This window comes from Rhea americana, unplaced genomic scaffold (genome assembly GCF_003343005.1).
Source record: "Rhea americana isolate MKP2758 unplaced genomic scaffold, rheAme1 scaffold_255, whole genome shotgun sequence".
NCBI lineage: Eukaryota > Metazoa > Chordata > Aves > Rheiformes > Rheidae > Rhea > Rhea americana.
In genome coordinates, this window is record NW_028186374.1 from 446,522 (window position 1) to 459,916 (window position 13,395).

General features: G+C 44.7%; 1 protein-coding gene across 2 annotated transcripts in view; it reads left to right on the forward strand.

Annotated features, from left to right (window-relative positions):
* MGRN1 (mahogunin ring finger 1) overlaps positions 1–13,395 on the forward strand; it is a 52,016-nt gene that overhangs the window by 21,581 nt on the left and 17,040 nt on the right. Inside the window, exons 4-7 of one of the 2 annotated variants that reach the window (XM_085307200.1) lie at positions 572–689; positions 4,357–4,432; positions 7,628–7,680; positions 10,444–10,491. In XM_085307200.1, the coding sequence (XP_085163326.1) occupies positions 572–689; positions 4,357–4,432; positions 7,628–7,680; positions 10,444–10,491 (295 nt within the window). The remainder of the gene's footprint in view (positions 1–571; positions 690–4,356; positions 4,433–7,627; positions 7,681–10,443; positions 10,492–13,395) is intronic. The other variant, XM_085307201.1, reaches the window with a different exon arrangement.

The window sequence follows — 13,395 nt, forward strand, 5'->3', positions numbered from 1 at the left end:
TAACACGTCTGCGGAGGGCACATGACACGGAAGAGACTAGGGAGTGAATTTGAATGGTTCCTGCTTGCCAGGATGATCCCATGCCAAGCTGCTTTTCTCATTGCAGAGCTGTCCTGTGGAGGCATGGGAGAGCTCTCAGTGCCACATTGCCTTGCGTGTTGTCACTGTTAGATACTGTTCGTTCTTCCTGGGTTTCCTGCAGAAAAAAAGACTGTGTGCTGGACTGAAAGCTGGCATTGCCCAGGCCCTGGATTTAGTGAGCTAACCTTTGCCAGGCTGCTGCACCCCACTGTACTCCTTTGACACCCAGTGTTTCCAGGCAAGTCAGTATGGATCCAGTGAGACCTTGCCTGTCTGTGCTGCTTTCCCTTCCCTGTGCTCACCATCTTGCCTTGACCTTTTCCCTTCCCTTTTTGTCTCCCCAGTGAATGGCTTTCAGCCTCTGCCAGCTCTGCCTCTTAGAGCAGCCACTTGTGATTCCTGAAAGGCAGACAGGCGTGAATGAATGAGAGCCTAGCAGAGAGCAATCATTTGTTACAGCAAGTTTTCTTTTATTCCCCCCTTTATTCAGATACAGCACAAAGAATCCCTCTCTGCAGTCGGAGACGGTTCATTACAAGCGAGGGGTAAGCCAGCAATTCTCCCTGCCTTCCTTCAAGATTGATTTCTCAGACTGGAAGGATGATGAGGTAAGTCTTTCCTTAATGTCGCCTTCCTTCCACAACCCTATTGTCCCAGCAGCACAGGAATCCATTTAGTGTCACTGGGTTATGGCTGGAAGATTCCCACTCACAGCTGCTGTGGCCCGTTTTGTTGATATGGGGCTGATAGAGCTGTGGGAAGAGCAGGTATGAAAACTGCATGGGAACTTGGCAGGTATATGAGACAGAGAGCGAAGAAAAACCCAAAGAAGTGACTACTGATGTCACTGACCAACTGGCATCCCAGCAGCTGGCACAGGAGCGAGGCTGCAGAGATGGGCACTGAAGCTGTTCCCAGAGGAACCTGCTGCTTTCCAGCATTGCTGTCCCTGCCAGCCAAAGAGCTTGTGGGAATAATGTGCCCCTGTCTGGTTCCTGCTGCATCTTTCCCAGTTATTCTGGGACAGAGTCACTAGAGRTTCTGAAACTCTGTTTTGGTCTTTTTTTCCTTTGGCTTGTCCTCTGGCAGAGCCTTGTTCTGTTTAGTGCCATGTACAGTGGTGTTAACTCTAGCAGTACAGTGCCATGGGGGGATACTGTCATCTCTGGGGCAGATTCATACTGGTGCATTACTGCTGAATAAGGGGATGCTTTTCTGCTTTTAGTTTAACCCATAACTGCAAACAGACAAGGGTTTGGTTTTAATCAAGCTCTGCGGTTTTACTATACAGCAAGATCCGTGGAGTTATATTAATTTTGATACCTTTCCAAAATTCCAATGGAGACATTACCTCTCTGCTTTTCTAGCCTCTAAACTTTGGCCAAAGGGCTTCTGCTGCATGTGGCATAGGAGGTCTTGGTTTTGCCCTGCTCTGCGCAGAATTGCTGTAAGAGATTTCTGATGCAGCAGAGTTGCTCTGTATCTGCTGCTAATTGCTTGTTCYTGTGGACACCTCTCCCAGCTCAAAATCAATACCATGCTCATTTCCTAACCCAAGCCTATATAAGGGTATTGTATATGTGAACCCTGGTAGGTAACTCTACCTCTTGAAGAAAAAAAGAAAAGTAATCTTTTATGAGTTTTGAAAAGATTCAATAGCTATTGTTTTGAAGTTACAATTATAACTATAATCAGTGTGGTGCTTTAACAAGCTCATGGCAATTACCATGCTCCTCCGAGAGCCTGCAGAGTCTGGTCTCCTGATGTCCTGGCTTCTCTGCCAACATATGATTTCACAAGCTCAACCTACAAAAGCCTGGAAGAGCTGTTTTTCTAAACCCTTCTGTCATCTGAGAGAGATGGAAAGTAGGAGCTTAGATCCCTTTCTTCTTAAAGAATTGAAAAGCTTAGTTTTCACTTTTGTTCCTGCCAACAAGGTTTTAGCTCTTTAGTACTAAAGTCATGTCCCTTTSACAGATTAAAGGGAGAGATGCTGTGGAAAAGTAAGCTTTTGGCTCCCTTTGCTTGATTCTGCTGTGTCCTCTGTCACATCTCTTTCATAGATGTTACTGGGAGCTCTAGTTGTAGAGAAAATGTAGAACAAGCACTGTGCTTCAGAAGAGTTTCTTCTCCCCTTTTGGCTCTGTGTACATGTAGGTCTTTTTCCTCTCAAGTCTCGTAAAATTCATATGGCTAAAATGTCCTGATTGTCCACCCGAAATGCAGCACTCTCTGCCAGCTGTCAGATAAAAAGAGTTATCATTCAGCTGTGTACAATTAAGTGCTTCAGATTGCTTTCCAGATTATTAGTGTTATCAAAAAAAGATTTAGTTCATATTTTTGCCCACTGTAATACTTGCATACGATATAGTTCTTGGCTGACTGACAGAAGGGAAAACAATACACTGGGTTGTGCTTTATAAAAATGCATGTTTTAACTTTATCTTCGTAATATACTGGTTTGCCTCCAAGCTGTAGTGTAAGGCTTGCATCGAGACGGTTATTTCCAGGTCCCTAAAAATGAATATGAAATGGAACCTTAAGAGAGGCCATACATTTGGAAATGTGAAAGTTTGTATCATAAAGCAACCACAGATCTATGATGTGACCTTCTCTTCAAAGGGACAAAAAAGTAACTGTTGGCTTACAGTAATAAATCAGAAATAAATCAGGAAGCAGAGCAAAACCATGAGCTTCTTTCAGCAAAATTGTGATCAATAGTCTTTAACGAGCTTTCTCTTTGTGGCATGCCGGAATAGTTCAAAAATGCAAGATGGAAAACAGTGGCTGAATGATTCTCTTCTAGCGAATACTGATAAGCTAAATGAGATTTTTGTGTTTGCTATATTACTTTGCTGTTTTGGAAAGAGAAGGGCATTCTGGTAGAGGAGGAACAAAATATAAAACCACTATACAAAGGAGGAAAATCAATGTCCCTCAGGCTAGAAGGCTAGCTGAGGCAGGAAGAGCCAAATCATAAGGTCTTCCATCACGTGCTTTCCGTTTGTGATCACATATACCTATCCAAATGAATAGGTGCGTGCACAAAGCATCGTTGGGCAGCTGAGAGTTGAAGTCGTTTCTAGAAGCATGTGGGTGGCGTGCCTCTGGGGCCGCTCGGTTTCTGCAGCGAGCAGGTCGCGTTACTGCGGGAAGCGTAGCAGTCTTGGAGTTTCCTTTTCTCCCCTACGTATCCCACAGAAGAGCCGACTGGTGAGTTGTAGTCCAAAGCACCCACTTACTGCTCTTTGCAGAAGTGCAGCYGTGTGGATAATGGGCTACAGCACACTAGGCTGGTGGATACTAGGTTATTGGATCCCATTTTTTTGCTGGAGAACAGAAAAGAGCCTACCTGGAGCACGATGGAGAAATGACATCTTTTTCCCTCTTGGTGAGGGATAAGACGAGAAAACCAAGTCAGTAATTGAGAAGAACACCAGAAATCCAGTCTCTGAGCAGCTTCTGCTCTTGGCATAGGACAATGTTTGTAGCATTGCATTTTTCTAGTGTTTATAAGATTGCATGCTTTTGAAGTGTTGCAGTGAAGTGTGTTCAGAAGGTCAAGGACGTGAATCTCRTGGTATGCCAAAAGGTGGAAATCAGTCTGGTGTTTCTTTAGAGGATTCTGTGAGCTTGAAATTTTAAGATTTTTCTCTGCATCTTCAAGAATTTCAAAGAAGAGTTGAGGAGGAGGAGGGAGATTGTGGTGTAGGAAGTGAAATGTGTACTGCCGTGCTGTAGCCAATATCATACCTGAGCAAAATTGATCACACTAGTTATAGTCTGAGAAACTTGTCCAACTAAGAGATTTGTAGGGTATGTGAGTTAAGTGAGAATTAAACACCATACAAATCCAAACTGAGAGAAACTTGCTTTGCCAGCCCCAATTGCTGTTCAACRCCCTCTCCGTGTATATAGGTTGTAGTTATTCTGGTTTGTTTCCTTTGAAAGTTGGTGTCTGAATTTTAAATCTTCCTACTCAGTTCAGTGCATTCCTTGAAATTGGGATGGAGAGCCCTTCCAAAAGGGCTACTTCAGCAGGAAATAATGGGGAAACTTCTGAGCTGTGGTCTTTGCTGGAATCCCATCATCTCAGAGGGCCCAGCTGGCAGCAGTGCAGCCCCAGAGCCTTCACGGGAGAAGCCCTGGGCTGCAACTTGTGTGCCAAAGCCTGATATCTTTTAACTTCACTCCTGTGATGTTAACGCTGTCTTAGGCGTTGTCTTCAGGCAAGCCTGGTGTATTGGCTAAACTCATCTTGTTTCTCTCCTTCAGCTGAATTTTGACTTGGACCGCGGTGTGTTCCCRGTGGTCATCCGAGCAGTAGTGGACGAAGGGGACGGTAAGCAAGGTGTTGTGCTCGCTCATGCTTTCTCCATCTSTCGCTTTTAGGTTATATGACCCTGTCTGGGCAACAGCAAAAACCTTTTACTTACACCAGAAGCTTGGGGAGCCTTTCTGCAAAAAAATATTTCAGGAATTCTCCTTAACTCCCACTTGTTAAAAAGTCCCAGCTAACCACAGACTCTTGCACAAAAAGATACTTTTAAACATAGCCTCCATTTTAACAGGAAAATGGCCTGATAGTTGGTGTTGAAGTGGTGCTTAGRAGAGCTAAGGTTAGCTTCTGGCTCTGCCCCTGGGATTAGGCACAAATCAGAGCAAACKACTTCTTCTCTCTTGGGTTTTGCGCTGGCACTCTGTAGTGCAAGGAAGGCAGTAGTCTCTTCTCCCTCTTTGAGAGGTAAGCTCTCTTCATAAAAAGTCCAGCTAACTGTAGAGTTTGCCTTCCAATAGCAATGGTCAGAGAAAAAGCAATGACTTTAAAATGTTCAGGCTGCTTGTTCAACCAAATCCAGCTTCATTCAGCAGTTCAAAATTCTCTTGCTGATTCCAAAGGGAGCTGAATGGTTGCAATTAAGAGCCTAATTTTTTGATGAGAAACAATAGTGTTGATTATTCTGAATGCACGTTGGAGAGGAATGGCCAGTAAATGTTTCAGTTGCCATTCACCTTGCATACCATTTTCCTTTGAGAATGTGTGCTTTTGCGCTCTGTGTGGCTCCATTAATTCTGAGCATCAGCAGAGAAAGGGGTACAAGGAAGTCATGTTTTCTCTAAAATTGAGGGACATTGTGGTCAGCAAGGCCAGCATTTCACTTCTGTTTTTTGCAGCTTTTGTACAAAACTTAAGAAAAAAGAGAAAGGAAAAAACTCCATTCTTGATTGTATTGTTTATTACAGTCTTGTGTTCGGTTTCTTATGTTGCAATTGTGAAAATTCTCAGAAATTCATTGAATTATTTTGCAGTCCTCCAAACAGAGAAATACAACCAGATGAACCAGTTTGAAGTGTGGTTAATAAAGCACAGTGTAACACAAAACAAATTACTTCTGAGCTGCATCCATTTTTAGCAATCTCAAGCACTGTTAGTAATATCGATGTACATTTTTCTGACCATAGATGTCAAATATCTTCCACTGTTTACTGAGCTTTTGGCAATGTCTTTGTACTTCCTARTATTGGGCTTGCCTATAAACACCAAAAATAGAACAGGAGGCAGCATGGGAAGYGTACATTTATGCACATATCATACCTCCTTGTAACCAATAGTGTACTGTCATTTATTATAATTACATGCAAAGGCAATTGCTTTTAAAACCTCTCCTGGAAAGAATATTATACGAGTACTATGCACACAAAAATATGTGACACTTGAGTGAGATTGGAGAAAATTGTGTATTTTTATTTTTTGTTTTTTATTTTTTTTTAACCGGTGGTACTTGAAGGAGCTGGCCCTATATATTTGGAGCACTTGGAAAATTACAGCTGGCCCATAACTATTTGTATTAAATAAAAAATGAATGGCAAATTGCAATAGCAGTCGGAGCGATGCCGGTTTGGACTGCGTTCTGCCAGGAGCTGTTTGCATTCCTCGGAGAACGTGCGATTTTTTTATGTTAGCAGTCGTCACATTCCTGCYGGTGGAGGAACTCCGAGTAAAACCCCCCAGAAGCCCAAAAGAGGGAAAGTGCTGTGCAGTCTGTGGTCGCACAGCCCCGCAAGCTGCTTGAATAAACAAGATATGCAGAGAAGCAGTGGCTGTTGTCTGTTACTTGGCCAGTTAAAACTGCTCTGAGGGACCTGAATTTCATTTCCAGAGCGAGCTAGGAGAGGCTTGCTCTTGGCTGGCAGGGGGGGCAGCAGGTAGATGAATCTCCTTTTCCAGCTCTSCTCTCTACGTGCCGTTGTATTCCTGATTGCACCCTAGTTGCTCAGACCCTTCCTGGTTATTCAGCAAGTCTGTAGGCTTGGAGTCTCTCGTTCCCCACCGTGCTGTTTGCAAGCCAGATCTTCACAGCAGAATCCAGAGAATGGTTCCTGCTGTTGTCTCTGCTGTTTTAGGAATCCCAAAGGAGCTGTCAAGCTCCCATCCCTTTTGTATGTCATGGGCATCACTTCCTTCAGTTGTCACGGGCTTAGAGCTGATAATAGTCGCTGTCAGCTTTTCCTTGTGTGCTGAGCATGACCCCGGTGCTCGTAGGTACAGGTTGGGTGAGGTAGTTACCCACCTTTCCTTCCTTCGGTGTCTCCACCAAGGCCTCTGTCTCCCATTTCAGTATGATGAATCTGAGTATATTTAGGTGAAAGGACTTTACCAGTTGGAGCTGAACAGAACTGGAGAGACCTGAGCTAGAGGCTTTGGGATTGTACTTCTGTTTGGTGCCTGCATTCCCTCGTGTTTTTATTTCCTGAAGGAGCCATGAATGCAGAAACATGTGGCAGCCCTTTCTGACTGCTTCTGAATTAAGAAGGAGGCCTCAAATTTGGAAGGGGGAAGACATGGTATTTCTTATTGGGGAAAACGTCAGAGAACTGGCGAGAGATGTTTCAGTGTCCAAAAATGGCATGAGAAATAAATGTTTTATAAGTGTGTAGGATTAGACGGAAACAAAGTGAGAAGTACCAAGGCTGGATGGGCTGCCAACTCCTGTTAAACCAGATGGATTTGTCCCTTGCTGTGATAAATTCAGATAATTAAAAACAGGAATTTGAGGAAGAGCAGAGTCCTATTGAGCTCTTTGTATTACTTTCCTGTTCCAGCCTCAGAAAACAGAAGTGGGGTGGTGTGGAGCACCCAAGATAACTGAAAGTGGTAAATGAAGACATGTCTGTCTATGCAGGGCCCASTACAGAGACCAGCAGCACTTGGTTCTCACTCTGCGAGAGAGTGAGACTGTGAACSAAACTGTGGGCAAGTAAGAAAGTTATAAATTGCAAGAGGTAAAAGTAGAACGGGGGCAGTTCAGAAAGTGTAAGTGGACTAAAATTCTGGTTTCRTGTTTCCTGCTTTTTATTGATAAATGCCCTTTCCCCCTGTGCCAGTATCTGCCAAATTTGAAGGGCAAGAATACTCTGACTCAAAGCTTAGTGAATTCTGCCATGGATAATCAAGGTTTCCCACATCCTCGCTCTGATGTAGCCTGCTTGAAGCTGCTGGCCTTGTTTACGGTTTTAAGCAAGTTGCTCTTTCTCTTTTTTCCAGTGGTGCTTGAGGTGACAGGTCATGCCCATGTTCTTCTGGCTGCATTTGAAAAGGTAAATGAGTTTTCCTTTCCCTCTGTCCATGTCATTGTGTATATAAACATTTCCATGGGTCATTAGTTTGTATTTATGTAATACTTAGCCACAATGGAGTCTTGGCCCTTGCCTAGGGTTCCTGAGCACTATCGTAGTACAAATAATTGCTTGCAGCAGCTCCTGTGCAGCCTGTAATTATAATTTATACCTGAGCTGGTCAGTCAGTTAATTGTAGCTGGTGTTTCCTGTGTGGGGGAGAAGGTGTGCCTCGGTGCCCATGGTTTTTGAATGTGGGARGGTGTTGACCATGGCTGCTACTGGGCAGTTCCCAGAGCCTTGTGACCTCTGCACACCCAGATCTACTATGTCCAGAAACTGTTCCACAGTTGTTTGGCCTTAGCTTGCACATAGGACCAAGCCATTTTAAAGAATTAGAATACAACTTGCATAAAGAATTTGAGCTTTGCTACTTTTTGGTGGCATGTTTATGTAGCTGACCCTCAGCTCTGTGGTGATGCTAAACCTGAGTTATACTCAAGCCTTTAAAAGTCTCTTGCCATGGTAGTTAGACCCTGAAAACAGTTGCAAGATGCGCAACTGCTCCATGTTGTGTCTAGGTTGTRGTAATACTGCAGACACATGTCTCGGGCATGTGATGCTTGTAGTGACAGCCTGAGAGGAGGCAGGAGAGGCCAGAGCAGAGCTGGGAGAGCATGTGGAGGGGAGCAGCATCAAAGCTGCAATGTTAGAAATTCCTCCCTCCCTGGCTGGCATGTGAGCTGACCTCTGTTCCTGGATCTGCTTGGTTCCTGCCAGGCCTTACTGGTGGATGAGGCAGAGGGAGCAAGCTGAGACGGCGGRCAGGGGAAGCACAGTCAGTCCTAAAGAAGCTGGCAGCCTTAGGGAAGGCTGCAGCTTTTGGAGCCTGTCTGTCATCTTGGTGGGAAAGTGCTGTAGGCAGAGATCTTGTAGCCTTGCAGAAGGAAGGATCAGCCACTTCTGAGGAGAGAAGAATAAATGAGGCTACCAGTTGCCTACGTATTACAGCCTAATTTTGAAGTACTTCATGCATGTTCACCTTCCTCATCTGTGATCCCCTGGCTGTTGCCTTCATGACTTTTTTTGGCAGAAACTAGGTTCTGTATCTGATGATGCCAGCRTAGATTGTACTTAAAAAGGAACATGTCTAGTTGGTCTCCTCCAAGTATCCAAACTTAGTGCAGCTGCAATAATGCAGCCCCTGCGGTAGGAAAGCAGAGCTCTCACATGTCCCAGCTGACCATTCTAGCATCCTGTGGCCAACACTTGATAGAAACACCTTTAGAAACCTCTTCCCTTAAGGTTTGTTCCTGTGGAGCAAGTTTAGTCCCCACGGTTGTGAAAAGTGGCATCTGGCCTGTGATTGGTACTGGAAATTTCTTGGTGCATGTTAGTTAGACAAAGGTTCATTAAGGCAGTTGTGATGTTTTCCACTTCAGTGATGCTTTCAGGCCCAACRGCTGCAAACCCTGACCACATCACGATGCAGCTGGGTCTGTGGACAGAAGTAGTGCCAATCCCTGCAGAGTGGTCCAGGGTGTATTAGGAGTGTATTCATATGGGGGCAAAAGTGAAGCTTTGGAATTTCCACTCTCATGGGTTTGGAAAGTGGCTTGAACTGCTCTAGCTCTGTAAGCCTAATTTCTGGGATTGTAGGTAAGTTCTGTATGCCATTTGGAGCTCTGAGCTCTCTAGATACACAGAGGTGAAGGCAAATGCCCCCTTAATGTTCAGAGAACTGAACGAGCTATGCAACAAAACTGGGAAGCAACCAAAGCTGATCAGGCCACTGCATCAGTGCTGGGTTATGCCCAGTGTCCAGATCTGAGCTCAAAAGTTGAAAGTGCTTCGCTGCTTTTTCCAGTCTATGTGCTGTGGAAAGGAGACATTGTCCTTTGGGGCTGCTTCTTACTTCTGATCTTTCAATTGAGTGCTTACAAACAGGCTCAAAATCTTTTTGTTAAAGGTCACAGGACAAAGTGACTAAAACGTACTCCTCATCCATAGAAACACTGAAGCTTTTGAAGTGCAGGGCCATAAATCCAGAGCTGGTCTTTGCTAATCAGCACTGCTGCTGATCACCAGAGCATGCTCAGAGGACAGGCAAAACAGCAGGCCTTGATAACTTGCTATTTATATGTATCTTTAAGAACAGAATTGTAACCTTGACACTGCACRGTCTGACCTTGCAGCTCCTCCAATGGCAGAAACTTGGCAGTTTGTGTTTGCCTGGAAAAGAAGACTGTTTTGTCTTCTGGTGTAATGATGCTATTCCTTCCTCWGAAACTCCTCCAGCAAACAGATGTGTCTGCAACTGTTCACACCAGCAAGGCCTGYCGGAGCTTCCCCTAGATCTTATTCCCTTCTCCTAGTTAGATTCTGGCAGAGGACTTGGTTTGGTTCAGTTTAGTTGGCCTTGATGGATGATGGGAGAAAATAGAAATAGCACGGTATTCCTGACGCCAGTTTTGACATCAGATATATACAGAATTGTTCCAGCTGTGCCTGCTGCCATTGAGCAGATGAGGTGCTAGAAGATGTCACCGCAACTTGGCTCTGAAGATGGCAATATGGATGCAGCATGTGTGACTTGTTTCTGAGTCTAGCCAGTGGACAAGCCTTGCTTGTGCCTCTCTCTTTAGCTAGTAACTGCTAACTGTCATTCATGWATCTGTTTGACTCTTTAAATTGTGTCATCTGTTTAATGCGTTTCCTTTTTTTTTCTCTCTCTCTCTCTGCTAGCACGTTGATGGCAGCTTCTCTGTGAAGCCTTTAAAGCAGAAGCAGATCGTAAGTACCTGTTCCTTCTCTACAGCTTGATTAAAGACATTGTTGCTGTCCCACAGGTGCCCAGCTGTGCTCAGTGGGAAGCTTTGAGGGTAGTTCACCAAAAGCCTGAGATCTCATCTAGTTTGCTCAGTTACAACACAAGCCAAGGCTATGAGCTGCCGCTTAATGTTGAAGCGGATGTTTTACAGCCACATAGAAAGGAACAATTACAGCAGTGTGGGACTGGCAGAGCARTGGTGCAGGCCTGTCTATGCTCCTCTGGGAGGGGAAGGGCTGTGTGCAGATCCAGTCTTCCCCATACCTTCCTCCKTGCTGGCATCTGATGCTTGAAAACAAAAGTAGCAGGGACCCTAGACATGGTATTTCTTTGTCTGTATAGGTGCAAGTAAAGGAGTTTTGCATAAGTGAGCCTAAGTGCTGCATGCATTAAGTAATGTGAAACGCATCTACTCATTGATAYTTCTTGGCCTCTTCAGGTTCTATGCTTTGTAATGTGGAGGAATATCTTTGCAGGCCAGTTTGACTATCCATCTCCTACCTGGAAACTGAAAATTTCTAGCTTTCCACCTGCATGTATGTTAAGAAATTAGGGCCTTTTTCCTGCACAAACTTCCTTTTCATGCTGGAGGTAATTTTGGAGCAGTCCTAGGAGATCTGAGTGGAGGTCTTCCATATTTGTACTGGTAAATCTGGGAGCAACCTCCAGAAGGAAGGTACTGATGAGTCCTTTAAGCTTATCTTACCTGTCCTCTGCAAGTGTCCTGGGAGTTGGGAAAGTAGTTGCGGACACTGTCTTGCATTGAAGTTGTTCATGTGTCACATTGCACACACGTATGAGAGAGAAGGGAGACTGGCAAGCAGGGGAACATTAGGGATCTGCACTTCTGTTTTAGCTGAGTCTGGCATGGTGTGTGGTAAGTGTAAGCTGTGCRATGCCTTATCAAGATTGCAATTGCATCCAATCCTCTGCAGAGAGAAATACAAAGCAACTGGAAGCTGCTAAGATCACCAAGAATTTCAGCTTCTGTAAGGAAATCTGGCAAAGGTCCTGCTGCAAAGATCAGCTTGAAATGCCTTGGAGACAGAGTTGAGATGAAGTAAAACATAAGATTGGGTTGGTCAAGTGAATCTGGGAGAACCATTGGCTTCCAGTGCCTGACTAGTGTATTCCCTCCATTCCTGCATCTCTCCCTAATGGTATTCTTGTAATCCTTTCATTGCTGGAGCTCATGTTGTCATAGCTGAGCATTCTCCCTTTCTTTGTCTAGATTCTTCTCACATCTTGCAATTACTTAGTTGTAGGTTGGATGCTTGGCCAATCCTATCCTTGCTACACTGGCCTCCGTCCTTGCTGTAGTATGCATGGTATGCCATGGCCTGTTTTCATTGTTTTTCATGAATGCATCATATTTTTGTTGCCACCTAGGAGTGATTATCATGAACAAGCTTTGGGTTGTGCTTGGTGCTGTGGAAAAGTATTTTTGCCCCCTCTATTTCACCACTCCAGTCAATGCCTGCTGAGGCTCATGATCATCTTCTGTTGCTCATGTCTTCTCTGTGGCTCTCCCTCCTCTAGGCATCACTCGGTATCTAGCTTGCTGAGTTCTCTTCTCCCTATCAGGCACCTCTGCAGCATCTTGTCTGGACTGTTCTCTGTGTGCCAGCATGATTTTTTACACTTTGCCAATTCTGGCTCCCRGTACAGATGAGCTGATGGATGCATTCATCTTCATTTTTAAAAAATCCCTTGCACTGTGACCATTGGCTGCCTTTTTTTGGCCAGTGTATTATCCTGTCTGATGACTGAGTTAGGATGGACAGCCCTTTCCTGAGGCTAGTACAAGCTGACCGTTTCAAAGCAGCAGCTGTAAATGAGTTTCAGTCTCTAGAATAGATCTTGCAAATTGCTTTCAGATAAGGTCCCTAAGCTCTCTGTGTTGGAGCTGGGCAGTTACAGAGCTGATGTTCGGAGTAAACAGGGCAGAGGGGGCAGATTTCTTGCTCTGAAGAGCTTAGAATGATATTTTCTTTTTTTATCTACAGGAGAGAGCCATGTGGTTCACTTCCCCTGGATTTGCCACATTGCACAAATCAGGGTCCCTGCACCCTAGTGTTGTGCTGCAGCTCAGATGTGAGCTGCCCAGCTTGCCTATTGCAGGGTGAGAGCTCAGAGAGGTATGGGACAAAAGGCAGAAGGGAGAGGAGTGTGAAGTCTTTTGGATGATGAGCTCCAGTTTTCCCTCTGCCCACATAGAGCAAGGCTGCAGAACTGTAGAAGACAAGCGGGAAGAATAGGGAGGTGATTGATTTTTCYGAGTCCACTCCTACAGAAATGTCTCAGGCCTCCTGCTCCAGTATTTCTGTACATAGGGAATGTTCCTTTCTCTGAAGAAAAGGATCAGCCTGCCAYGGGCCTTTAAGAAGGTGGATTGTTGGTATTTGCTACAGTACATTTTTCAATCTTGACTATTGAAGTTGGAAGTCAGAGGCCCTTCTGGCCATCTAAACTAGCTTCCTGTATATTGCCATAGTTTTGTCTAGCTCCTGAATTTCTCCCTGCAATGTGTACTGTGCTCAAGCATCTGTCCTAGGAAGGCATCCAGTGAGGCTACAAAGATGTCTGTGTCCCTTTCTCCCTGACCCATGCTGCAGGGTGAATTAGATGGTTGATTTCTTCACCTTTAGACGGGTGCTGGGTTTCTGGTTTAAATGTGTCTGACTTCAGCTTCAAGTGATTGATGGTTAGGATTTTCTCAGCTAGATTAAAAAGCCTTTTAGGACCAAGAAAGTTGTTAGATGGTTTGATTAGATACTCGTTGAAGAACTCAGGAATACGTCACTGGTTTCAAGGTGTGTTCCTTCTGATTCCCAGGTCAGAAAAGAGCCACTGAACAGCATCAGATA